The 27822-nt window shown below is 42.6% G+C and overlaps 2 protein-coding genes across 9 annotated transcripts in view; one reads left to right on the top strand and one right to left on the bottom strand.

Moving 5' to 3' along the window:
- Nucleotides 1-20573, top strand: part of gpatch8 (G patch domain containing 8) — a 29187-nt gene extending 8614 nt beyond the window's left edge. For 3 of the 8 annotated variants that reach the window (XM_038703969.1, XM_038703976.1, XM_038703983.1), the window contains 6 exons: nucleotides 3025-3097; nucleotides 10810-10877; nucleotides 13556-13642; nucleotides 13827-13970; nucleotides 14112-14242; nucleotides 15493-20573. In XM_038703969.1, the coding sequence (XP_038559897.1) occupies nucleotides 3025-3097; nucleotides 10810-10877; nucleotides 13556-13642; nucleotides 13827-13970; nucleotides 14112-14242; nucleotides 15493-19342 (4353 nt within the window). In that variant the 3' untranslated portion in view covers nucleotides 19343-20573. Of the gene's footprint in view, nucleotides 1-9; nucleotides 3098-7698; nucleotides 10878-13555; nucleotides 13643-13826; nucleotides 13971-14111; nucleotides 14243-15492 lie in introns of those variants that run through there. The other 5 variants (XM_038704011.1, XM_038704024.1, XM_038703992.1 and 2 more) reach the window with 3 other exon arrangements.
- Nucleotides 20574-21218: 645 nt separating this feature from the next.
- Nucleotides 21219-24890, bottom strand: gosr2 (golgi SNAP receptor complex member 2). The gene is made up of 6 exons (XM_038704168.1): nucleotides 24703-24890; nucleotides 24387-24451; nucleotides 23728-23836; nucleotides 23053-23185; nucleotides 22646-22786; nucleotides 21219-22136 (listed from the first exon to the last, which is right to left on the bottom strand). Exons 1-6 carry the CDS (start codon nucleotides 24729-24731, stop codon nucleotides 21975-21977), a joined length of 639 nt encoding a protein of 212 aa, XP_038560096.1. The 5' UTR covers nucleotides 24732-24890; the 3' UTR covers nucleotides 21219-21974.
- Nucleotides 24891-27822: the final 2932 nt, after the last annotated feature.

Consider the following 27822-nt stretch of genomic DNA (forward strand, 5'->3'; position numbering starts at 1 on the left):
GTTCGTATGGAAATGCCTTCACTCCACTTGCACTGCTGTTGGACTCGCCGTCGTTGCTTTCATCCGTCTGTCTGTCTATTCTTTTGGTGCACTCATCTGGTGTTCAACACGCAGCCTGCGCCTCATCTCCGACCTTTGCTGTGCCCATTTTGAACTAATCTTTTTATTAGTGACTGGTGCCTCATCCAACCTGCCCTAGTAGAAAATAAATCAAATTTAAAAGGTTTGTAACTTTTTTGATGAAAAATAAACAAAATCAGCAAACAGGGATTGTGTAGAGGCAGAGCAAGAGTATTTCTTAGGTGGATATTTTAGGTTCATTTTATTTTCTTTGGTTTAATAGATCAGCTAACCCCTCAAATCAATATAAATGTTCATGTATAGAGTGTTATTGCACCATAATACTGCAGCAAGGGACAGAAGCATATCCAATGTCGGCTGGAGGGGAGGCGTTCACTGCAGCAAATTCTGCAGTGTTTTCTTTCACAATGAAGTCAGAGGACATGCTGTCCACCAGAGAGGAGGCAACACACTCTTTCAGACATACAGCTTCTAATTCTGCGTAGTTTATGACATGTCCTGGGAACTGCCAGGCAGCAACATCGTATACACAGTGACAGCATGTTAATGTAGCCTTTAAGGTCTTAGTGATGAGTTGATACAGACAGGCTGTCACCAATTCTCTTCCCACCATGTGAGGCCCAGCACAGATTCCTCTCCTATCTCATCTCAAAGTTGAAGGGATCTGACAGTCACATAGAGTAAGCACAGCTCATACATCCATGAAATGGAGGGGAAAAAATACCAAACCCTAACAGAAACAGGAAGTGAGGCAGCTCAGCCTCTCTCGTGGGTATTCGAGGCAAACATCAGCCAGATGTTTTGGATAAATCTTTTCTAGTCATCATGACAGTGAAGTGGTGTTTCACAGGTTTTTTTTTTTTTTTTTTACAAATGATTTTTTGTCCCCAGAAGTACTAAATAGGGCAAAGGAAGGCCAACAGTTTGCTCTGAAATACCAACAGTGGTTGACAAAAAGATTACGCCAAATGTATCCCAAATGAGACCTTGTGGGCGGAGATGCAGTGTGTGCTGTGTGTGACTACCACTCCCCTTCACATGCACTAACCCATACAAGCCCAGCTCACCTACACCACCCTAGAATCTCACCTACACCATGGCTCAGCCTGCTGTGTTCTGCCCTCTGTCCTGACCCGCTCTTTTGCCAAAGAGAATTAATTGAGCCCTGTTGAGCCATCACCTTCCTCTCTGTGCCTGATCCACCTGAGACTAACACAATTGGAGTTTTGTTAACCCACCCTCCAACCCCAGCCCGCCCCACCTCTCTGTTTGTGTACCATTAACAGTGCGCTACTAACACACCGACGATCCTTTTTGTTAAAACTCTTTAACAAAAAGCTGCATGCTGTTTTGTTCCAACCCCTTCACTTTCTGTTTGTGAAAGTTGATGTCAATCTCTTTGTGATTATAAATATCCTTTTTGTTTGGTTTGTATGTTTTTGGTAGAATGCAGCACTCTGGTGAATGTTAGACAAGCTTGGAATAGTTATAATCACAACAGAAAAACACTGCTTATTAAGAAATCTCATTATTTCCTGTTTATTTGTGCCTGAGGATGTACTGTAGTGTGTAGTGGTGGGACGGTCTTGCATTTCACTTAATGTTTTTGTTTTCTTGCTGACCCATACTAGTGATATAACAGTCTCAGACTTTCACATTTGGCCCCAGAGTGTGCTAGGAATTCCTGGTGTGTATATTCTTGCACTCTTCTTTAGCCTCTTTGATTCATTATCAGTTGCCTGATCTTGTCCACATGTATTGTGTTTAAATACTTTGTCATAGCAATCATTAGTATTAAAAGAAAATTAATTAATACTTTAAAGTGGATGGCCTCACTGTATTTGCACACTTTTTGGATCCAGTGTGAAAAATGTCTCACTCTCTCTTGTTGTACACCTAAAAACAGCCTTGCAGTTGGGTGAAAGCCATCTAGTTTGTAAAGTATGTTTTGTAGTTTATGAATACTAATGATATCTATGACAATGATGAGGCATGCTAAGAGCGTAAATGTGTGTTTAATACTAATAGTTTAAAATCAAAAGTGTGAACGTGGGTAGGACCAGGCCACTGATAACAGACCAGAGATGGTGGAGGTGTCCAAAAACATGCACAATAGTTATTTCTAGTATATCTTACATGCACATGATGTCTCCCTCTCTTCACCTGCACACCCACATATCCCCTCACACGTGAATATTCTGTCCACCCTGGGCCTTGTAATGGTAATCCAAGGCCCACTAGCTCCACGTCTGTCTCTTCCTCTCGCTATATTTTTGTGACAGCTGCATATGTTTCATGGTGCTTCCCTTGTCATGGTTACAGAATCACAGCAAGCTTGGAGTTTCTGGTCTTTGTTTTGTTAATGCAAGATTTCCATACCTGTTCTGTGTCACTTTTCTTTGTGTACTAAGATCTTGCTCTTGTAGTGGTTCATATATGTATGCGTGTGATACATATATTGCCCTCTCCCTCCTCCCCTTAAATTATCAGTTAGTGGATGTGATTTGATGTGTTATCTTTTATCATCCAAAAAAAATAGAAATGGTCATGCCCAATTTCTCTGCCTTTTTAGAAAAAGGTTTTTAATCTGCATTCCTAGCTAGGACGGTATCCTGCAGTTTACAGGCAACACATAGCCTCATGTATTCATCATAGTGGAAAACCTACCCTTCCGCTCAGTCTCCCACCCTCTAACCCCCCACCCCCAACCTTACCACTCCTTGTGCTGGAAGACACTGATGTTACACGCTGTAGGTGATGTGGATGACGATAATGATGATGATGATGATGATGGTGGTGGTGGTGGTTGTGCTGATGATGATAGCGTGATCTGAGTGTTTTATTTTGTTTTGTTTGTTTGTTTTTTGATCAGTGCCCACAGGGAAAAGCTTCTCTTATTATTGGAATATTTTTGGTTTTTTTCTCCTGTCTTCTCTCTGCTAGGATAACATCGGGCACCGGCTGCTTCAGAAACATGGCTGGAAGTTGGGGCAAGGCCTTGGCAAAACCATGCAGGGTAAGGACTCACTCCTCTGTACACCTATGATCAATGAATGCTGGTGGTACTGGGCCACAACCCACTGTCTTTTTCTTTCCCCTTGTATTTCCAGGGTTTTTTTTGTATCAGCAAATTTTCTGTTATCTTCACATTTTTTTCTCTGATCTCTCCTTTTGTGTCTGTTGCTTGGTAAATGGATTTTCATTTAAACAAACGTCATTCCAGTTGTTCCTGTCGCTCTCGTGCTGCTGTTCTTTTGAACTTGGAAGAGCGAGGAGAATTTTCCAGAGGCCTTGTAAAGGATTTTAAGAGTCAGGGAAGAGATCCTCAGGGTTGGGAGATGGAAGTGAAGTGTTTCTTTGTCTTACAGTGACGCATTTAGTTTAGCAATTCCGAATAATTCCCTCTTAGAAATCACAGTTTAATTGAATACAGTTTTGTTCACACCCAGTTGTTTTAGCCAACCAGCTTATGCTTAAGTGGATATGTACTTGAACGTGGATTGCTGATGTGCCAGCATGTATATCTTGTACCTTCACCAGATCTTTCTCTGAACCCGTTTATTTTCTTTCTGGGCAGTGATAAGTGATGATGGTTGATTCTGGAAACGCAAACCAACATGTTAGCCAGTACTGTATCCAACATGGCTGCCTCATGCAAAATAGAAGACGTTTCTTAGGCCTTGTCTGGGACCAGGCCCCTGTGGAAATGAAATTGCACTCAATCCAGAACTAAGGTACACTAGACGGTCTGGATTTGTTTGAGTCTGTTTCGATTATGTCTTAAGGTTTTACTAAATTCACAATGTTGATATAAATCTCTATAGTCTGTGTAACATTCACTCTTTTGAAAATCTATTTTATTAACAAAAGGTCATGTGCACTAAAAGTTTTCTCTTTTATTTTAAGACTGAGGATCGTCTCTTGAGTGTAGTGAAAGTTGTACCATGAAAATGCTCCGTAAGCTCTGCACATTGAATTCATTCTGTAAGATGTAGAAAGCTTTTGACTAGAAAGCTGCATTAAATAGGTTTACATTCTGGAGACAGCTGTAATTGGATGGCGTAGCTGATTTTGACTTGCTGTAAGAGGGAGCAGGCTGAACAGAGCTGAGTGTGTGGGTTGGTCTTGGCTAACGTCAGCACTTTATTAGCTCAGCCCTGCTGTTCTCATAGGCCCATTGGCTCGGAGGCAGTGGTGCAGAGACCTGGCATGTTTCCACTGAACCTCTTCCTGTCTCTTCACCCTCTTTCTTCTCTTTATCAGTATCTTTCTTCTCTCTCTCTTTCTTGCTTTATCTCTGTTTTCATTGCCTCACCCTTGCCTGCACTTTCTCCAAAGAGGATAATGTGGATAGCATTGTCCATGAGTGATGTCATCACTGGCAGGCCATTGAGTCTTTGCAGTCTCCATATAATTTTAATTTTAGCATTTAGTTTTCCCTGCCTCCTCCACTATGTTCTTTTCTATCCTCTCAGACCATTTTAACCACAGATCTACCTGTTTCATTTCTAAATCTCTCATTAAGTCATTTCTTCCTGTCTTGCTCAATTGCAACTCAAGTGCATTGCTCTCCCTGTAAACCCAGCAGTAACATGTGCTCAGTATTAGCATTTTAATGGGAAACACCACTCACTCTGCAAAATCGAGTCTTCAGCACATGCCCAAATTATAAACAGGTTACAGCCTTACATGTAGCACAGCTACCAAAGTGAGTCACTTAAATTACATGTAAATAGAGTTACCTGTGTTCAGACTCCTTAATTTGATTTGTAGGCGGCATAGTTAGATTATTAAAAAATCCATGCTTTCCTTGTATTAATGGTTTTGATAATGATATTTCAGTTTTCTGTGCATTATTTCAGATACTAGACACCAAAAATTATGTCTATGAGAATTCCTGAATTGTTTGCATTACTGTGTTGAAACATACAGTACAGTACTACATGCTCATTTGGAGCAGGTGTTCGCAAAACAAGAGGTTTAACCTGCTGAGATTAAGCAGAGTAACCAGGCTGCATGTGTCCTTACTTTCCCAGATGATGGCTATGTTAAAGAATTTTGTTATTACCTGACCAAAAAAGTAAGAGTAAGAAGAAGTTTATCCTGTTTTCTATTGTTATAGTGTTTTAGTGTGGTCTGAGAAGTAATTTTCACATATAAAGTGTGTCATCAGATTTAATTGTGTAGTGTGGAAATAGTCTTACATGCAGGTAAATCACTTGTATCTTTATTTATATATGCTCACATTATATCCATATTATTTATATCTGCTCACATTGGTTTTAATCTGATTGAAGAGCCATGATATGTTATGGTCTGACATTTAGACATTAAATGTTGATTGTGGCTGTGTCGTGCCGGCCCTAGCACCTCTTGTTCGTGTACATATATGGCTTTTTTTCATGTGTTGCCACATAGTTATTGTCGGCCTGACAATGTCCAGGGACCAGAGTAGACAAGGAAGCGGTTTCATTCTGGGCAGGCTGACAAGGGTATGGAGAGAAACAACACATCAGTTTAGCATTTGGTGTCCGTCATTGTTTATTGCTATCTGGCTTTGAACATCTGAATAGCGATCTATATTATGTGATAAGGATGCGTGCTTTGTGTGGAGGAGAGAACAAGTTGCAGGGGCTGACTGTGCTCTTGTTTCTGCCGCTGGCACCACTGATGTGTGGTTATGTAAGCACCTTGCTTTGTGGGCAGATGAGACTGCGGCAAAGTGTGTCCAGTTGTTGTGTAGGAATTAATGGCCCAGTGGTGGAGCCCACTATCTCTGTTCAAATTTGCTAATGCACATTAGGAGTAGGCTCACAACACAATTGCACCCTTGCATCACATTGAAGCCTGCTGGATAATTATTATAATCTTCCTCTCCTTAACTGTCCTCCTTGCCAGAAGAGAAGGTTTTGAATTTTGAAGTGAAAGCATTGTGTCCCCTTTTTAAGTTTTTCACTGTATTGACTTTGTTCTTATTCTTCTTTTGTCCTTTTTGCCCCTTTTTAGGTAAGGTTTGTTGGATCCCCTCTGTATGTGTGTGTGTGTGTGTGTGTGTGTGTGTATGGGTGTTTGTGGGTGTGTGTGTGTGGGTGTTTTTTTCTCCCACTCTGCAGTTGACCTCAATGTAACACCCCTTTTTACAGTGTACCGTAGGCTAATGGCCTCTGTCAGCTTCCTCCTCTTTGCTTCATAATCACTAAACCTTTATTTCAATCTGCAAGTGAAAAGTGCTTCGATTTGAACAAAGAACAAAAATCCATTTGAAATCAAGATAGATTTAGGAAGCCATGATTTCATCACATCCCTTAGAATCATCATCTCCACGTATGTTAGATTTTTTTTTCTCTTTGAGTTTCCGTTGCTGCTCACGGGTATCTGATTGGCTGTAACTACGGCTCAGACTTTGAATGGCTTGCAGAGTAGACAAGTTTTCCCCCTCTGCTTGTTTGCCTGTTTCTACCTCCAAACCTGTGAAACTTGTGTGTATGTGTGTGGCCATTACGTGGGACTGAGATATGTGTGCGTATGTTACTGACCGGGCCATAGAGTCAACTTACAGGGAAAACCTCACCACCCTTCTACACCCCGAATGTCTCTTTCCCCATGGTTACGTGCTCCCGTCCTCCCCCTGTTTATTTGCCCCTCCTGCACAGCATGTTTGTCCCAGAGGTGCACTCCTGCCTGCCTCAAACTGTCACACTCACCTGGGGCTTTAAGCAGTGTTGGAGGTAACACACTGAACTACCACTTTCACATGATGGAGTGAAATGTAACACTCCAGACAGGCGCACAGTTCACAATTTTAAGTGTACTTTGGTAAAAACCGCTGCTGCATAGCAATGCAGAACCTGCTCTAAGCACTGCTCAAAGCCTTGCTGGCTCTTTCCTCAGGTACATTTTATGTGTCATGTGTTCACTTGTTCCGGGGTTAAGCACATCCCAAAACAAGCTGGCTGGCTGTAGGCTAGTGAGGAAATGAAAGAATCTCAGGGAGATTTGCTAACTGGGCTGACAAGGCAAAAAAGCTCAAAGGGGGAAAATGGTGGTCATCCCTAGAGGCATCATGTCAGACTAGATATTTGACCACATGTTAAAAGAAATATTTTAAATAAAAGGCAAAATCATTTCCCCATACCAGACACTCCAAAAGTAGATTCACAACTTTTGTTAGACGATGCACTTCCTTTTACCTGTCAGAGTTAATATTCCATCAGACGCTGTTTGTTTAATGATTCCCTCACCCAGTACAGCTCCTCAAAAGTACTTATCTGATGGGGTTTCAAATAAATTAGTTTCCACTCTGTGAAGATAAAAAGTGAGGGTTTGCAGGGCTTTTAAGTTTTTAGGTAGTTTGGTACGTTTGGGGAATATTCTGGTTGAGGGAGCAAGACGCCAGGCTAGGGGCCTGGGGACTGGGACGAGTGGTTGGGAGAGAGTGGTGAGCGAAAATCCCTGTAAGCACCTAGCCCTGAGTGAAGGGATGAGGGGGGTGGGGGTGACACACTGATGCCCCTCTGGTAATAAACCTACACCCCACAACCACACTCCCAACCCCACCCTCCCTTCTCTATGTGCCTCAATCTTCCTGCTTAACCAATTGGTGTTTCTTTTTTACAGCGATTTGATCCTGCCCATGTTGTGCTGATGGTAAACTTAGTGGTAAATGTTATTTTATCCCCCAATTGAATTGTTTTTTTTATTTTATTTTAATTTCTCCCATTTTTTGTTTTCCTCTCATCAGAGCACCAATGCTACATAGGCTTTCAATTCTCTCTGTATTAGTCGTCATTCTGCTGCTTGTATATTATCATGCATATGTATTACTCTTAGAACATTGTCATTTTGTTTGTTTTCAGTTTTTTTAAACCTTGTGATTTACACCCTGTGATTTAGATGCACATTGTTTTTGTCTGGTCCTTTTTTTTCCCCACTGGAATGGGTAATGTCGAAGTATTGTCACTGTGTTTAAAGATTGGTGATAGTTTGGGATGACTGTAATTGTTCATTAATCTTTAATTCTGGGCCTGGCTTGTGACTCAATTCAGACAGACCACTGCAGTGGCTGGCTAACAGACTAACCCCTTTTTTGGTTTCACTTCTCTAGAGTGTGAACATGTCTGTCAATAGATAGTCTTGTGATCCAGATATCACATAATCAGTCCTCTTCTCAGTTCCTCAGTGGAAAAAGCTCTTTCAAATCATGCAATCAGTGTTACGTTTTTAGATAAAAGCCCACCCAGCTGCCAGACACTGCAGTGGAGAGTCAAGGCAGGCCATTATATGTTACAATGCCCATGCATCTATGATTTCAGAATTAATGTCATTGGGCTGTGATGACTAAATTACTCAAGGAAAGCACGGGAATGACACAGATATTTACTTCCAATAATGTTCTTACCTTCCTCTGTCCAGAAAGGTAATAATGTGCCAGGAAGCAGCCCCGATTAAAGCAATAAATTCAGTCCAAGCCTTAAAATGCAGTTGCATTTAAAGGGGCCATGTGTAGTTTTTTAGTGGCCTTTAGCGGTGAGGTGAGTGAGCCAAAACAGAGGCCGACACCCTGGAGACAGCATCACACAAAATGCGGGAAACTCAGGTAAACTCCCACGTTACGTAATATTTTTATCAGCTTGATGTTAAACTAATCCAAGCTTGTTGCATGACATTGTTTCATTGATTGCATATAGCCGTCATGATAATATGTCGGCGTTAGCTAACTTGAGCCAACTAAAACACACAATCCCAATATATTTCACGTGATCCGCAGCGTACCTGTCTAACAGGATTAGAAGTCAACTCAGGGTCAGGTTTGACCTGTGTTTCCGCCCGATGTGGATCTGATTCTAGTTTGGCCTGACGGCCTTCAGCCCATAAAACCTTTTTGTTGTTTTTTTATCCCTGCATGGAATTTTTGTTGGGAGTCTGTGTTGTGCTTGGGAGCCTGTCGTTTTTAGGTGTCGCCTGCGGTGTTGTCACTGTTGAGTTCAGAATCAATAGGCAAGAGGCTCAGGAGTGCACATGAACATCACTGCCTAAGCCAATGGATTTTGTAGAAAATACAATCAGATTTCTTCACATAGGAACCAGCTTACAGGCGAATGATTCATTTTTATGTGAGGTTATAACCCTTTTACAAATAGGCAATTAAAAAGTGATTAATTTCATTTAAAAAACTACATATAGCCCCTTTTTAATACATTATACATGCTCTTTTTGGCTCACAGTATTACTTTCACAGGACAGTGGATAATTTGAGAAAGTCCTTCATTTTTAGTCAAATTTGGGTGAAATTTAAACCGCCTGGCCTACTTGGCACAGATATAACAATGACACTTTGATTGTACATTTCTAACCCCGGTGCTTGTCGTTATTCCATACGCCCAATGGTATACATAGAAATTTGATTCATGAAAAAAAAAACTAACTTGAATATGCGGGAGGGAAAAAAACTGAAACCAAACTGAATTGATAATCACTATCAGTAAGATTGATTATTGTATCTTGTATCTGGCTGGCAACAGGAGCAGCAGACTAGTCCAAATTCTTTATTTTCCTTTTGTGTTGAGATCCCCATGTCTATCTGTCTGTCTGCCCCCCCCCCCCCCCACCCCCACCCACCCATACCCATGTTTTACCAGGTAAGTATCCCCATCCCTTGCACTGTCACCATGGCGATACCTGGCCTGTGACGTCACTCTGCTGTAGTTCAGTGCTTGTGTCCTTTTTTAATTTTACTCTGTCCTTCTCTCTGCTTTGTTTGGCTGATTATGAGTGGATTAAGCAATTCCGTGTCAATCTCCAAAGTAGTTTTGATTTTTAAATATTTTATATCTTTAATGTTTCATTCTGTTTTTTGTCTTTGGTTTGTTTATTTTTCTACAGTTAATTTCCTTCCGATCTAGCTCTTTTCACAGCTTACATAACATAGCTTAAGTAGACAGAGGAAACTAATCATTCAGCTACAGTCATGATGAGAAAGGGGACCTGGGACAAGGGGACAGATTTGGACCTGAGGACAGTGAAAGGGGCTTTCAAGGGTCATCCAGGCTGCAGACATTTCAGAAAGAGATGATGCAATAGGCCTTAGATAATATTGGGAGGCTTTGTTCCCCTCATGGAGGATGTCGCAGTGGCACTCTGTGAGCAGTGGCAGCAGCTGTGCAGGCCTGTTGCAACTCCCTACACACACACACACACACACACACACACACACACACTCACACACTCTCCCTCAAGCTGTAGCGTCCTTGATAAACTTGGCATTCTGGTCTAACCAGGACTGCAGCATCGAACGGGTGGAGGAGGGGTGGTGGGTGGCACAACTACACTGAATAGATATGGAAACAGGATTGGCTTAAAGCTGATAGCCTTGTTTCTAGTGAACCTTATCTTTCTCTAGTAAGGCATACTGTAGTGCTGAACAACCCTGATATCTTTTACTCTTTTAAATTCACCAGCAAAACAATAATTGCAGCTAATTTGACTGATTGAAAATGCAAATTAGCAGCCAGGTTAACAGGAACACTAGATAAATTGGTCTTGGTGGCTGCAGTAAGCTGTGAGAATGGCTGATGTTTGGTTCACTGTAGCTTTCTGGTCTCTTTGCACTTCAAGGCAAAATTCTCTAACCCCAGCACCCTATGCTCTAAAAGCAGGCTGTCTCCGAGCTGGCCCTCCGTCTCAGTCTCAAAGACTCACCTAGTCCTCTCTCTGTCTCTTTTCCCTCAGGTCGCACTGACCCTGTGCCCATCATCCTCAAATATGATGTCATGGGGATGGGACGGATGGAGATGGAGGTATGATGCTGTTTATTTCATCCCCATTACTTATTTATGTTGTTCTTATTAATGAGAATATATTAGATGCGCCGGGCAGTTAAATGTCCAGTTAAATGTGCCAGTTGCCTTCAGGGCACAACACACTGACAGTGACCAACAATAGCTTAAGCTATTCTTACGCGTTTGCTCTGAACTTGTTTTGATATCAGACAAGTTCTTAGTAGAGTTCTCACCACTGTAATATTTAATATTACTTTGCTGTAACAAAATTAGGATACATATAAGATGACAATCTTTGCTGAGAGGTATATAAAATAAAGATGATAATAAAGATCATTAAGATGTTGTAACACAAATATTTGTCAGTGGCTTTCAGCATGGTACTGAGATAGAACAGTTTACTCAAATTTCTACCCTTCAAGAGCCACCCTGGTGAAGTGTGAGTTATGTTACTGTTCGGTGGAAACAACTAGGAGAAAACAGAAGTTCAGATGCAAGGTTGTGGGCCACTTGGCTACATGAGGTCACAAAACAGGATTACCAAACGGTGAAACTTTATTTTTTTTTAAATCTGTTTTCGGTTTAAACGCTCACTACTGTCTTCCAGACAGTCTCTGGAAGAATAATTTGGTGCTTTAAATACATTTTCATGGAGTTAAACCCATACATGAGCCAAAGAGCGCCATGCACAGTGCCAAGTTTCAGCTGGAGGAGTGTAAAGTTCAGCCACATTAGACTGATGTATAGCAAAAACATTCTCTGACGTTATCAATCACGCATAACCAACTTGCAGTGTGACAGACAAATCTGAGTGCTGTGGATGCCAGGAGAATTATACCCGAGCGAATGAATAGGTGCCACATGCAAATCGGTCAGTGGACGAAGATTGATTGTATGGGTTAGGTCCACTAAAGAGAAGTGTCATTGCTACATAACATATGCTGTCTGTAATATCTTTGTGGTGGCTGCTTCAGCATGACAGTGAACAAAGCACAGTCCACACAAGTGGTTTGTCAGGCTGTCTGTTAAAGATCTTGACTACAGTGTGCAGAGCCTGGACCTCATTTCTAACAGAAAATACAGTATGATACAGTAACAATGGCAAAGGTGCAGATGCTTCAAATCTGCTTCCTCCAGTATGCCTGATGTTCAATGCTCGATCATTTATCCGCTTTAAGGAAGATTTTTGCTTCTGTGTTGATGTGTTCCTATAATCCATCATATCTTACTCAAGTCCAACTGAAATGAAAAAGCAATTTTTGTCTGCTGCAGCACATATATCTGCCCGGTAAATAACTCCTCAGTTCTCCTTTGAGAAAAAAATCAGAAACATCAAGAAACAAATTTATAATTAACATTTTTTTGTTTCATAATGTCTCCCACTAGTTTTGCAATGATTTGATGGACACCATTCCAGTATTCATACATAGATGGAGAATTTATTTGGGGTGATTTAAACGGGATTTCAGCTGGACTTTACAATCTGTCAGCATCAGAAACACATATGAGAAAACACGAGCAACTAGGCATGGACCGACATGGGATTTACCCGGTATGATAACCTTAAGCACAAAATCACGGTTTCACAGTATCACGTTTAAAAGCTCTAAAATGTGATATCTTTGAATGAAACTTTTTTCCATTGAACACTATATTTTATTTTTAAGCAACAACATATACCACTGCTGCTAAGAATAATATCAAATAACACTATAAAATAAATTATTATTATAGTGTTGATGCACATACACACACAAGAAGAGCGAGTGAAAGTGTGAGCGTGTCTAACACACACACACACACACATACAGCTAGATTTGCAAGAAATATTTTATTGCTACTGTGTAAAGGAAATACTGCTGGTAAAAAGCACCTTACCTTATTTGTTTTAAATGTTTGCAAACCACATGTGATTGCATTTTTGTGTATATAGCAGTACATTTTATACACTATTTTAGAATTCATTATTCAATTTTGCGCATAACAATGCGATTAATGCGATAAATCACGATTAAACATTTTATCTAATCGGTTTATTTAATCGTTGCCCAGCATTAATTTTTATTATTATTTTTGTTAATGTTGTGATTTACACAATGCTGGAGGACCATTATATAGACATAATACCAGTTAAATTTAATTGTTGTACTAAATCGCAGAAACGTAGTACTCTGCTCTTCCCCGCTCTATGAAGTAACGTGAGGGGTGAAACTGGCTGATGTTAGCTAGTTAATTAGCCATGTAGTGGATGGTACTCCTATAGATGGGATATCATATTTGTCATGTTACTTCCTGTGTTTTTCAACGGGGGAAAATGTTCAGGGGTTCCCCTCATTCGGCCATCCTACACAGAGGTGACTGACTACTCGCACCAACTGGAGGGGGAGGGGTCGTGTTACCCTCTCTAAGCCACACACAACCTGCAGGATACCTGTAAAGTACAGTACGTCTTTGACGGCAGCAACCGTATAACGGAAAATTTTAGTGTTTTTGAAACCTTGACTTTTTCATACCACGGGATACCTTGAAACCGGTAATAGCCCATGCCTACAAGCAACACAACTGACCAGTCATAGCCCCTGTAGCCCAAATGTGCCAACAGTATAACAGCTTGTCCACATGTATTAATGGCATGGCGTAAGATTAATTTGAACTGTTCCCTTTGATTCAGGGGTGTTTTGTTTTCTCCTTTTTAGCTGGACTATGCAGAGGACGCCACAGAGAAGAGAAGAGTGCTGGAAGTGGAGAAGGAGGATACTGAAGAACTGCGGCAAAAATACAAGGTGAGGCCCTTCAACCTTGTGTTATTCTGATAATTATTGTTTGTTCTATAACCTATATTAGTTGAGCTGCTGTGGTAAATACATCTGGAATAGGATGAAATGGAAGACAGGTACTGTAGTAACTGTAATTTTTTTTTCTTAATTTGATTCACTCATGTCCTCCTGTCTTTCCAATCAAAAATAGGACCAGATGGAAAAAGAGAAAGCCATTGCAAAGGCTCTGGAAGACCTGAGAGCCAACTTCTACTGTGAGCTATGTGACAAACAGTACACCAAACACCAGGAGTTTGACAACCACATCAACTCTTATGATCACGCTCACAAGCAGGTACAAGTTGTGATTAAAAGTTCTTGCACTCATAATGAAGAGAAACATGAGATAAGTGTTTCTTTTTTTCTGGGAGAGAAGAGATCCTGATGTGTTTTGTTTCTCCCTGTGTTGTCAATGTTTTGCTTCTGTGTAATGCAGAGGCTTAAAGAGCTGAAGCAGAGAGAGTTTGCTCGTAATGTGTCATCCCGTTCGCGGAAACATGGAAAGAAGCAAGAAAAGATGCTGCGCCGGCTGCATGAGCTGGCTGAGCAGAGGAAACTACAGGACATGTAAGAATTTATTCCTGGAGTGCCCTCTGCTGGCTGGATTTCAAAATCTATAACTTAGTGTGCCTGTTGTGTTTTGAATGACCACAGTGTAACCAGTTAGGTCAAACAAACACCACAATTTACAGTTCAGATTACATCATGGTTTTGAGTCACCAATCTGAAAATGTTTTGGATCAGAAAAAAATAAAGTTAGGATTAAATTCATGTTAATAAGCCCAACTTCGGCACTGATGTAGCTGCTCTCTCTTTCTGTAGTCACCTCTCTTGTCTCACTCACTGTCCCACCCACAGCACTATCTGATTGGTTACGAGTAACAGCATATCAAGACTGAAGGCTGCTGTGCCAAAGATGGGCAAAGAGACTAGAGCTGCTCCAGTGAGCGAGCAGAGCTGTGCGTCGAAGGGAAGGCATTAGATATTACTGAAGCTGCAATAAACATCACATTAAAGCTGCAATAAAGCAGTTTTTCACCATGGAGGGATCTGTACGGATCAACTACGATCCGTTACACCACTCTTTAATATTATAATAACAGACATGTCAAAAACCCTGCTATAACAGACTCATAATTCCTTGAATTATGGTTGGGCGATCTTCTCTATTTTCATATTGTCTAATCATGGCTACTTGAGATCATCAATTGGCAATCTGATCGCCAGGTTACGTTGCTGCAGTCAGTGAAATGCCAGCATGGGGGGAAAAAAAGGCTTATTAGCGTTAAGAGAAAACACCAGAAACATCTGTAAAATACACAGTACAGTTTCCCACAGAAACCCACTGTGAGCGTCTCTATGTGCTTTTATAATAATTATGATTTTACTCGTATTGAATAGTAGGCTATATAGTATGTGGTGGTCAGTGTTGATATTGTCATGTCACCACAAATAAATCAGTGAATGGGAAACACTGCAGTGTGGTGCAGATAGACTGTTTTTATGTCATCTTAGTTCTGATAGTGAGTTAGTCAAAATCGCTTAATATCGGCACATGAAAAACTAATCGCTCATCATCCCTTCAATCATTGATAAGCGATCCAATCGTCACAAGCCTCCGTGGAATGATTTGGTTTTTGCTTTTTTTATAAAAATGAATCTGATACTGAAGACTTTCAGGACCTTGTTGGGCACTTTGTGATGTAAAAAGACACAACAAGCATGTAATTATCCTGTTGAACTCTCACTGCAGTTACATCTGGTATTCAGTTGGAAACATGTATCGCACATCACATTGTCATGCTTTTGTGTTTCAGTACTCCAGGAAGTGGGCCCATGTTCAAAACTACCACAGTGGCTGTGGATGGAGAGAATGCTGAAGATGGCGACAACATGACACCTGAGAACACTGCTTTGACAGAGTGTGCCCTGGAAGGATCAGTGGCAGATAAAACTGAGCAAGCCTCCCCGAAGCCAGGCCCTACCATCAGCTTTTCTTTGGGGAAGAACAGCTCTTCCTCCCCAACTCCTAGTGGTGCATCCAAAGTCAGTGTGTCTTTCTCTTTTGCCAAGAAAGCCCCAGTAAAGCTGGAGACAGCAGCAGCAGTGTTTGCTGATCATGGAGAGGAGGCTATGGAGGAAGAGGAGATCCAGGAGGGAGAAAAGGCTGGAGGGCAAGAAGAGACATCTGGCTGCAGCACAGACAGCTCTAAGGGAGGTGAAGGAGGAGGTGAAGGGGGCGACGGCAGTAGTGTGGCAGGGACGGAAGAGGTGCAGCAGCCTGATGATGGAGCCTCTCTAGCCTCCACTCTCAACAAACTGAAGATGATGATGAAAAAAGAGGAAGGGTATGCTGGACAGGAGCCTCAGTACTATCACTATATACCTCCAGCTCACTGCCGGGTGAAGCCTCACTTCCAGTTTTTGCTGTTTATGAAAGCCACTGATCAGTGTCCGAGCAAAGAAGAGGAAGACGAGGAAGAGGGGCAGGAGGAGAAAAAGGTTGAAGACAGTTCTGAACAGACAGTACCCAACATAACAGAGGCCATGACTGAAAAAGAACATGGTAATATCTCTCCAACCCCTGACCCAGCGCCAACTCCTCCATTGCCAAAATTGAATACAGAGGATGTCACTCCATGTTCAGCAGACACCGCTTCCACCGTACCCACTTCACCTATACAAAAAGCAGAGGGCACACAGGATACTCTGGATTCCACCTCAGGTCCTAAAATCCCAACAGGTCCCTTCTTCCCAGTTCTGAGCAAAGATGAGAGCACCACCCTGCAGTGGCCCTCTGAGCTCCTCGAATTTACAAAAGCTCAGCCTTCCCTGTCTTACAGCTGTAATCCCCTCTACTTTGACTTCAAGCTGTCCCGCAACAAAGGGGTGCGTGGTGGGAAAGCGGTAAAGTCCCCTAAGACTTGTGAAGAGTCTGATGGCAAAGGACAAGAGATGGCTACCTCAACAGCTGAAGTAGATACTACCACTAAACCCGGGACCAGCACTGACAAAGACAAGCTAATGACGAAGGGCGAGACTGGTCAATCACAAGGTGATGAGCAAAAGGCTGTGACAGGCAGCAGTAGTGCCAAGAAAAAAAAGAAAAAGAAGAAGCATAAGAAGTCCGCCAAGCATTCAAAACGCAAAGGAAAAGAAAAGGCAGCCAAAGAAGATGCAGAGGGAGAGACTGAGGTAACGCAAGAGAAGCCCAAAAAGAAGAAAAAACACAAACGGAAGAAGAGCAAAAACAAGGCTCCAGATCAAGATGAGGCAACAGGTGATGAAAAGGAAAAAGCAAAACCAAAGTCAGAAGAAAAAACTGTTGCCTCCTCTGTTCAGCTGACAACTGGAGGAGGAGTGGCTACAGGAAATACAGGAGCAGAACTGGGGAAGAGGAAACGTGCTACAAAGGAAGTGCCTTGCAGGTCTGGAGCAGAGGAAGGAGCTACCGGAAAAGGCACAGACAAGGCCAACTCCTCAGAGGAGCACAGTGGCACCAAGCGACAAAAGACTGACTCCAGTGCACCTCAAAGTGCCTCCTGCTCCACTTCAGCCCAAAAGAGTCCTGGTCCTGGTAGGCCTCCCAGTAGCGAGAGTGAAGAAGAAGGGGGCTCTAATGCTCAGCGTTCACGTCATCATAGGTCAAGTCCTCGGGAACAACGGCGTCACCATAGTGAGGAATCAAGGCGGTCCTGCAGCCGTTCTTCAAGGCGGGGGGAAAGGCGGGGCAGCAGTCGTCGGCGCCATCGGGGCCAAACCTCCCGAAGTCACTCTTACTCCAGCAGCTCTGAGCGCTCCTCAGCAGGCAGCAGCGCCTACAGCCACCGTAGCCGCAGCTACTCAGACAGCTACAGTGACTACAGCACCGCAGGTCGCAGACGGAGGCACTCCAAACGCTCGTCAGACTCGGAGTATGAGCGGAGGGGAAGCCGAGGACATAGACGATCTAGGAGACATCAGTACTCCTCTTCGTCCTCAGAAGACTCCCGCTCGCGGTCACGCAGCTACAGCCGCAGGAAGAGGCACCGTCGGCACCATCGGAGCAGCTCAAGGAGCTCCAGTAGCTGGAGCCGCAGCACCAGCGCAAGATCCTGGAGACGCAGCTACAGCCGCAGCCACAGCTCTGCCAGCCGCACCTCCAGTTCCACCAAAGGCTCCCCACGCCGGCGAGTTCCCAGGGGACGAGGGGACAGTGACGCACAACGCAGAGACTTCAACCGCTCTCGCATCTACCGCTCTCAGTCTCCACGATCATCGTCATCTCGAGGCCTTAACCGCAACAGCCATTCATCCAGCTCGCAGGCTCTGAGGCCAGGAGGGTCCCGAGATGCAGGGGACCAGAAAAACACCCTTACTGCACGCCAGCTGTTGGAGAAGGTTCAGTCTAAAAAAAGCACTGATGATTCTGCCACAGGAACAAAATCTGGGATTAAGATTAAGGACCCGCCACAGGGCTATTTTGGTCCCAAACTACCCCCTACCCTGGGAAACAAAGCCATGCTGCCGCTGTTTGGTAAGCTGCAGGCAGGGAAGAAACCCCTGATTCCCCTTACCAGACCTGATGAGGGTGAGAAATCAGGACCAGGGAAAGGCTCTGAGGCTGAGAGGGAGGTTATCCTGGTAGAGCCTATAAGGGAGTTCCCTCCTCCACCACCACCTCCAGCTCCACTGGTCCAGAAGATTGAGGAGGCCCCACAGAGCACAGCGGTGCAAGAGGAGACACAGCACCCTACTACAGAAGTCCTGGTGCACCAAGAACCCAGGCCATTGTTTGAACAGGAGCCTTCCATGATGATACCCCAGTACCAAGGAGAATCTGGGCAGGACCCCTCTCAGAATCCCATGTTGGAGTCCCTCATGCCAGAAATGCAGCAGCAGCAGCCACCAATGCATGCCTACCCATCTTATCCACCACCCAACCTGGAGGAGGATGGCATGGAGGCAGAGGAGGATGGACTGGCTCCTTTAGAGAGTCAGCCCATTACATTCACACCAGAGGAGATGGAGAAATACAGCAAGCTGCAACAGGCTGCACAGCAACACATCCAACAGCAGCTTATGGCCAAGCAGGTGAAGACGTTTCCCTCTGCTGCTGCGGCCGCAGCCGCAGCTGCTGCAGCCGCAGCCAACATGGCCCCGGCTCCCCCTCCCCCAACCCTGCAGCAGATCCACATTCAGCAGCCCACTGTGTCTGTAGCCTCCGGCACGTCAATCACCACAGTGCAGCACGCCATCCTGCAGCACCATGCTGCCACTGCTGCAGCCATGGGCATCCACCCAGCGCATGCCCACCACCCACACCCTGCACATGCCCAGTTGGCCCAGGTACACCACATTCCCCAGCACCACCTTACCCCCATCTCCTTGTCTCAATTTGGCCACTCCCTTGGTCATTCTCTGGGACACTCACTCGGACATGCTGGGTTGATTCCTGCCCACCATACGGCCTTTCTCTCTGGTCAGCCTATACATATTATCCCAGCTTCTGCACTTCACCACACCCCCTTAGCTCTCCACCATGTACCACATACAGCCCTGTACCCCACACTTTTCACACCCCGGCCCTCACAGGCCGCTGCAGCAGCAGCTCTCCAACTCCACCCACTGCTACACCCAATCTTCTCAGGGCAGGACCTCCAGCACCCACCTAATCATGGCTCTTGAATAAAAATGCAAGTGAAGGAGTGTAGTCCCAGCACCCAACTACTAGAGGAAAGACTTAACCTAACCGGCTTGGTTTTGGGTTTTAAGATAAAGTCTTTGCGACAACAGGCAGGCAGTGAGACAGGAAGCTGTCATTAAACCACCGTATTACTGACCTACACAGTGCAGTAAGTTGTAGCCACAAAGTGGTGCTGCTTGTGTCGGGTTCAGAATTGACACTGACATTTTCTTCTGGCTTATGTTTTTTTTTTTCCTCCATGTTTTGCCCTGAATTTTTAAAACAGTGTAGATTTAAAGAGACTTCCTCAAGACATTGGTTTATGTACCAGCTGGGTGTATATTAACACCACCCCTTTTTGAATGATAATTCAAAGAAACCACTGGATGTGTTTTTGTTTCCCATATAAAATAATTTTCTCACAGGTTTTGCTCACTTTGGCAGCCAAAGAGAGATGTAATGGCTGAAACTATAAGCAGAATCATGTTAGGATGATGAGAAAGTGGTGTTCTAGAGAGGAACAGCTCCAGTTCTGTAATGTAACTTTCAGAGACAGTTTAGTTCTGTTCAGTACTATTTATCTTGTCATATGACTACTTGCTCTCTATTGGATCCTTGGTCTCAAATAATTTGTAATGCAGTAACTTGTACATATATCAGTGTGTTATGTGAAGAATCCCATCAGTGATGACCATATGAAATTACAGCTGTGGTGTCCAAATAGAAATAACATTGTCACATAGGAACCTCCCTCTCTAAGCGAGGGGAAATGTGATGTAGGGGTTTTAACATCCCTGATGCTCTGAGGCAAAGCTCATGTTCCCTGTGGTGAGGGAACACCTGAATAAATTGCACTGAAATCTGTACATCGAGATGGTGCGTTTGCATCATGTAACAAGATTGTAGTATACTGCAATAATTGTATTTTTCTGTTTTTAAATTATTTTCCAAAATGTTCTTCAGAAGAAGGGCTGTGTTTTGCTTTTGTGTAATTTTGTAAATAAAACTGCTGTAGATTAACCTATTAACATTCTAGAGGTTTGAGACTGGCATTGGGGAAAAAATTAATGACAAGATGGGTAAAAGATGGTCACGTACGTATTTTATCAAGGTTGTTTCTAAAGGACCCCTGCTAAAATAAGCTGGGATGGCAAAGTATAGTGACCTGTCAAACAGTAGCAACTCTGTATTTTTTAAAAACTTAACGTTTCAGCAAATAAAATCTTGAGTTCATGTGTTTTTTTTCTCTCCGTATTATGTTGGGTTAATGAAATTCACTCAGTGGTAATTTCATCTGGGATAGTCAAACAACCCCTGCAGAGGTCACTGTTAAAATTTAACACTAGATGGTGCCCTAGTTGCCTTGAAAAGGCTTGTGAAAGCAGTAAATCCACAAAATGCATGTTAACAGGAGAGTTAAGGGAAAGCTGTAATTAGGGCTGGGCGATATGGCCAAAAATGTCATCACAATAAAAAAATATATCATTCAGTAAAAACAGTCAAATCAGTATTTCTTTCAAGTTTAAAGATTTGCTCCTGAGTGAAAGTTGAAGAAATCAGAGGGTTAATTGTGGTTTCAAACTATTCTTTATGGTCAGAACATGACAGTCATTTTTATTATCATTTCACAAATCTGAGGTAGAACGTTCAAAACAATTTTAATGATAAAAATAAAACGATTATGCACAAGCAAAATTAAGTAAAATCTTTTGTCATTTTCCCTCAACAAAATAAATATCTTAATAGAAAAATAATAGAAAAGTGTTATTTTTGCGATGAAATTATCAAACATTTGTTATATTTCTATCAAAGAAAATTATCGTTTTATTGCCCAGCCCTAGCTCTAATTAACTTGTCAAAAATCAGTTGGTGAAGATATACCAAGGAAATGAAACATGTTTTATTCTGTTAAGAGAATTAAATCACTCACATGGTGAGGCTAGAACCCACACATAAATGCAAGAGAAGGTGTAAAAGAATTACAGAATAATTGCAGCTTGATCCTTGTTGCCAACCTGTTTATCTCTGGTGTATAACCTTAGCTACACAAACATCACACAAAAAAAAAAGATTCTCCAGGGAGTAATACTAAATTTGCAATGTAATAAAACATGGAGCATTATGAGTGTTTCCACACTATTATTTCTGTCTCTGAACCATGCTTGACAATGCAGAATGACACTGACATTACTAATGACAGATTGAGGAACAAAACAGTTTGTTTTTTTTACTGGAGGCAAAGGCAAGTATAGTATAAAGATCAGTTTGTAGGATTTTTAAAATGCCATTTGGGTACAGTGACTGACAGTATCAGAGTGGTTTTGATAAAGACTAGAGTAGGGATGTGTGGCAGTAATCTGAGGAAAGCAGCATACCTATTATAAAGTTCAATTCTCTCTTGAGAGTTTCAAGTGGAATACTGTATGTAATTGAGGTCTTTTTTGGCCATTTTACAGGTGCCCAAAATAATTAAAATGATGGGAAACAAATTTTTAATGGCACAATTTCTTTTTAAAAATCTTTACTTAAATCTGATGCAAAAAATTCAGTTCTGCCACTTTTCATATCATGAGGGATGATGTGCGGCAGAAATGTCCACAACTGCTCAAAAACCAGGCTGTGGATGGATGGTGGTCAGCCCAGGTATCGGATTACCAGGAACAACAAGACGCAGGTCAACAGCATGCCTCCAATCATGATGAGCTTATCTTGGGTGGCTCGCCTCTCTATCAGTCTCATCACTGTGTTGGACAGCCCTAACATGTTGGCCACATCCAGCATCTTCTTATGGGTCCCCTGTGCAGAGCCAAACCAGTAATGAGAGTTGTGGGTTAAATCAGGCAATAACAGCCATACAAAAAAGGTTGTGGAAAATCCAGGCATTACATGACAACATTGTAATTATCTACACTAATTCATCTGATTTTGGGAGACGTTGAGTGCACAACACCCTCCCTGACGCGTCGCTCCGTCAGAAGTTTCTCATGGCTAGACAACCGGGCTATGAGTGCTGATCAACAGACACACCCTGATAAGAGGAGGCCTGAAGCAAAAACCAGGAAAACCATCTCCTCCCTGGAAATAAGGACTCACCCTCTTAACTGAGCACATACACAGTAACAATGAGGCTATTGTGATAAATGTGGACACTGGAAACTGGGTCAGGGAACATAATTTAAACCAGTATCTATCCTGGGAATGTACCCTTGTATACTGGTTCCTTTCTCTAGAAAACCAAATAAAAGTAAGTGATGGCCGCCTGCCCGCTACTTTTCTAGATCTTGTATCAAATCATATGCACACACCTTCAGTGTAGATCTTTGATCTCTGAGACCGTTGAGGATGCCAGCGCCGCTGCCCAGGAGGTCATCCATGCCTCTGTGTGCGTTGTGCAAGCTGGAGTTTAACTGTAGGGTTTCATCTATGGGGATGGAGGTATCGGCGTCCTATTGAACGAGAACACTTTTTAATTTCACATTAATCAGCTTGAGACATTTGCATGTTGCATCCAGGGAGCTGGCTTGTGTGTCAACCAGACAAAGACGAGTAAAGTTCACTGAACACTACCACATTTTTATCAATCCAAGACTTTGACCTCTGAACGCTGGATTCATGCCCAATAAAGTGATTGCAAACTTCACTAGCCCGAACCTGAGCTTGGTAGCAACATTATTATCCAGTTTACTTCCCGACCAAGGTACATTTGGCTTACGTTGGTCGTGAAGGTACGGCTCATGAGTTCCTCCCTGTCTCTCTCCTGGGCCTCTCTGGCATAGCGTCGATGCTGGAAATTTTGTAGGGCGGTCCGAAGGTGTTGGACGTCATACTTAAGCTGGTCCACTCGCCTGAGGGAAAGCAAAGAGAATACAGTAAAACTGTTCAACCTTGGTTATGAAGTGGACAAAAGCTCTCTCTAAAACTGTGCAAAATGTTCTCTTTTTTACCACACACTCACTTACCTCGATATATTTTACAACAATGCATCATTCCACTTCATCCTATAAGCAATTCTAACAGTTAATAATTGTTCTGGTTGATGAGAACATTTCTTGACTATTAGATTCTCTCACAGTCTCCCCCTCTCCTTAGCCTCATTCAGGCCCCACTAGAGCTCTTCTAAGATCAGACGAGTGCCTTGGGATGAGGTGTACTGTGTCCCCTAAGGCCTGTTTACCCAGCTCAGAAGTGAATCTTTGCCCAATGCAGCAGGAATGCTGGTGATGACGAGGCTTCTGAGGAAATGTTTTCATAGAGCCACGTCGCCACAGGCAGGACAGGGCTGTGGGTCTCATCTTCTACACCCTCCCCCGTGCCTTTATGAGATATGTTTCACCCTGCCAGCTCTGGGGCTTTAGGGTCACCATCAACTGACTCACTCCAAACTCACAATTTGGCGTTCTGGCGGCGGTTTGGTGGTTCCTTGCTGGCCAGGATCTCAAGGCGTTCTAAATGATTGAAGATCTGGTCGATTCTAGCCTGCAGTTCATTTTCTAACACTTGAAGATTGAGGAAAAACAAAAAATCAAGAACATAAAAATAAATACAGTAAATTTGGTATAATTACAGGATGGCAAACATTACATCACATTTCCCTCCTGGATCAATTCCATATGATCAGGTAAAAATGAACCCTTGCTAAATGTAATACATTTGTTTGAAAAAAGGATTTATTACTTTCCCAACTTCATACACTCAAGTGTGAGTGCAGCTGTGGACTGACCCACACTCATTAGATAGGCTTAGCATGCTACATCCTCCTCTGGGTTACAAGTTGATGTCATAATTAGGAAAGAGGAGGGAGGGGGTGTCTACTGCCTGGTTCTCACTATTATCTAGAAGAAGTCCTTCCAGCTTCTGTCCCTGCACACACCCCACTTCTTCCTGCCCTGGCACCAGCCTGGCCCAGAACTTGGGCAGGCACCAACTAGTTAGACACCAGCCCCCCACTTCCCCACCGCCATTATATGAGAGCAGCCATAACACGGAGTCTGTACTGAATAGAAATTCAGAAACAGTTCAAAGGAGGTGGTGGAGCTCACTACTCACAGTGCACTGACTGACGATCCGTCTTCTCCAGATTGCCCATAAAAGACTGCACCTCCTGGATTTGCCTAATCCAGAACAAACATAACGATAGTGAATGAAAACCAAAACACAACCTGGCGGTTCCGTGAATTATTTAAACATTTACGAACATAAATGAACATCCGTGTTAATATTTTATTAATCAATAATCTTAACATGCTGACATTAGTTTGGTAAAAACTGTTATGGCTGAAGTTAAATCATTAAGTTAATTAGCTAGTTCGTTACACTTGTGAGCTAGCTGAGTCTGCAGTTTGCTCAGATGAAAGACACTCACTTGTTTGTCTGATGGTACAGCGACTCCATCTTCCGTGATTTGTTGAAACGATGTGTTTCCCTTTGCTTTGTAACGTTACTTTATTTTAAAACGCCTTTATTCTGACAGGTAGCTAAGCTAGCTAGCTAGCTAGCTAACGGTACTGGAGTGTACACGTCATCACCGAGCCTTTGTGTACGGAAGTAGGAAAGCGGAAGCTCTGCAGCGTCACCCGAGAGAGGCGAAACATGAAGAGGGCTCACTCTGTCTCGGATTTTGAACACTGAAAATGTAATTACACATATGTACTTAAGCTTTTGCCTCTCTAACGGCTATTTCTCTAAAATTTTTGAGAGGCAAAGACGGTTAAATGGTTAATACCTGTCGATAAAACCGTAGTTAATACCCTAATTTAATCAAACAAGATGACATATGATATGTTTATCAATTAACGATCTTTGGCTTACATAAATGCTGAAGAAACACCACCTAGTGGCAATACCGCTCAGTAGTAGATAAACTGCAAAGAAACATAATACAAATTCCATCGTTTAATAAACTTTATGAATTGTCCTTATTGGTTTTAAATCCTAAATGCTGTGATGCATCACTAAGGTGAAACAGGACACCAAATCTTAGCAATGAATGCCATGCAGACACTGAATCGTGTTTGATGCTTCACAACTCCCAAGAATGGACAAGTCAGGTTTCAGTTCAATTGATGCTAAACTTCCCAAATTTAAATCTAGGCTGTAGGCTATGTTTTCCATTATATTTGATATTCTCTTAAACGTAATAGTTGACAGTTGTGATAGCAGAGATCCTTTCCTCTACCAAGACAAGCTCTGACAGCATATGGCATAATCTGTTGACATGTAGACATGTGACAGGAAAGACCCTGTGAAACATGTCCTGGGGCTAGCTTTTGTCAGCTCACCCGATTCGGTCTTATTAGGCTATCCTCTTTTTCCACAGATAGGTGTCAGAGTATTTCTTGTCTGTCCATCTAGAGGCGTCCTTCTTGCCTGCGGTCAGAGACACCAAAACTAATGATATCAAACTGTGAGGTAAGATTACAAGTCACAGATCACTGCAGAGGGGATGTCTGAGGAAGGAGACAGGTTGTTTGTGAAATTTGTGAATTGAGTATTGTGTGAAAGTGGAATGATTTGATTTCCCAGAATAAGCTGAGAAAATTTCACAATAGTTCCTTGATGATTTATTGGGAGGAAAATCATCCTGGGGCGCTGCCTGGCACCATAACAAAACCACATCTCAATCACCTTGCTCCTACCCTCCATGGCTGTGCTGTCTACTAAACTGGGAGGGGAGAATCAATGAGACCAGGAGCAAGCTAAGCAAAGTCAAGCATCCTTTAATTAGTGCAGTGAGCTGTGACAAGCTCCTGTTTGGCTGTGATAGCTGTGTTTGTTTACCCCATTCAGCACAGCAATGAGAAATCAGCCCAGACAGTTTTCCGTGGCTGCCTGATGGTACTTGAGTTGATGGTTGTATCTTCAGGCTAGACACTTCTCAACAGAGGTCCTTTTCACCCACCCCCACATCAGGAACCTTGAGATCTGTTCATGCCACTTCTTGCTCTAGCTGTTCACCGTTTTTGGTTGTCATAACACATCCCCAGGGCAGTGGTTGGATGTGCACAGCTTTAACCTGTTGCTTAGAGTAGAGAAGAAGTAGAGACAGGGTGAAATAAGGCCCCCCTCAAACCATTTCTAAACAGTACATGAGGCACGTTTACCTCTCTCTCTCTCTCTCTCTCTCTCTCTCTCTCAAGGTCGTGGGGTTCTCTTTGTCTGCCCTTTATCTTTCAGCCCTGAGGAAAGGATGAGATGAGCTTACTGGTTTTCCTCCACACCTGAGCACCACGGGCACAAACTGGAATCCAGACTCCAGGTGTGGAGCATGATCACGCCACTCCAACTGACCGAGAGACCACATGTGTAGTTTAAATGTCACTGCCATAGTTTTATGCACATTCATGGGTTCTGTCCAGTTATTACTTCCGTCATGAAAGCTATGCCTTAGGTCCCATTTGTTTTTGTGTCTGCTTGTTAGTTAAAAGTATATGTCAAACACTTTTTAAAACTTTTTTATAAGTTTTTACAATTTCCTTATTATTAATGCTCGACAGCGGTGGAAAATTATAGTGATTTTTTATTAAATAAATGTAGCAACACCACAGTGTAAAATACTCCATGACAAATAAAACTCCTGCATTCAAAAGTATTATCAACAAAATATACTTATGGTATCGAAAGTAAAAGTACTCATCATGCAAAATTCAGAGTATTTTAATTATCGATTCATAAACCTATGAGCACTATTTTAATGTTGTCAAGGGAGAACTAGTTTTAATAACTTTATACAGTATAGTCTTGTTAGTTTAATCTATATCAATGTGAATTTTATAAACTGTTCATATGTTTACATTTAAAATCTTGATCGGAAAAGTAATTAGTACCTACAGCTGTCAGATGAATGTAGTGGAGTAAAAGGTACAATATTTCCATCTGAGGTATATATATATGTATATATATATACACCTCATATATATAAATATATGCTGTATACTATTAGTGCATGTGCGTGTGTGGCCACCTCACTGGATTGTCAAAGAATGCTAATTCCTGGCTTTGCTCCTTTTGGGGGCTCAAGCTGGAACCTAACAAAATTTAGCACTGGATCAGTCTCCCTGTCCTGGTTAGACAACATGGCAGCCGAGTTATTGTTTGGTGAAGAAAGCACTCAGTGTACTCTGTGACTAACCCCCTCAATAATACAGTTCTGTTCATCTAGAGAAAATTATATGTTATTGAATCACTTTTACACAACCTACTTAATGATGTTTTCCAGGCAATATAACACAACATAACTCTCCAATGATTGCCCAAGACAGAGTGAAGAAGCCAATTATGAGGAGCAAAATCGCCTTGGGTCAACAATTTTTGGATACCAGTAATTTTTTGAAGGCATGCTGATCTTCTCACTCCCCCAAGGGAGATGATCCACTCATCTTTGAAGCCGTGATGAGACGCTGAATGAAAGCAAATGAGGGCCTGTCAGAGATGACAGGAGAAACTCATAAACTCCCAGAATCTCAGTGGGTTCTGGTGGGAAACG

Source organism: Micropterus salmoides, unplaced genomic scaffold (genome assembly GCF_014851395.1).
Source record: "Micropterus salmoides isolate LMB-PRFRI ecotype aquatic unplaced genomic scaffold, ASM1485139v1 Ms_hic_scaffold_10, whole genome shotgun sequence".
Taxonomy (NCBI): domain Eukaryota; kingdom Metazoa; phylum Chordata; class Actinopteri; order Centrarchiformes; family Centrarchidae; genus Micropterus; species Micropterus salmoides.

What these genes read in the sequence shown, in the direction of transcription:
- gosr2 (XM_038704168.1), bottom strand. Translation starts at nt 24,731, where the DNA reads ATGGAGTCGCTGTACCATCAGACAAACAA. An exon ending in CTGTACCATCAGACAAACAA is followed by an intron (nt 24,452 to 24,702) that starts GTGAGTGTCTTT and finishes GTTCTGGATTAG; the next exon opens with GCAAATCCAGGAGGTGCAGT. An exon ending in GCCGTACCTTCACGACCAAC is followed by an intron (nt 22,787 to 23,052) that starts GTAAGCCAAATG and finishes CTCGTTCAATAG; the next exon opens with GACGCCGATACCTCCATCCC.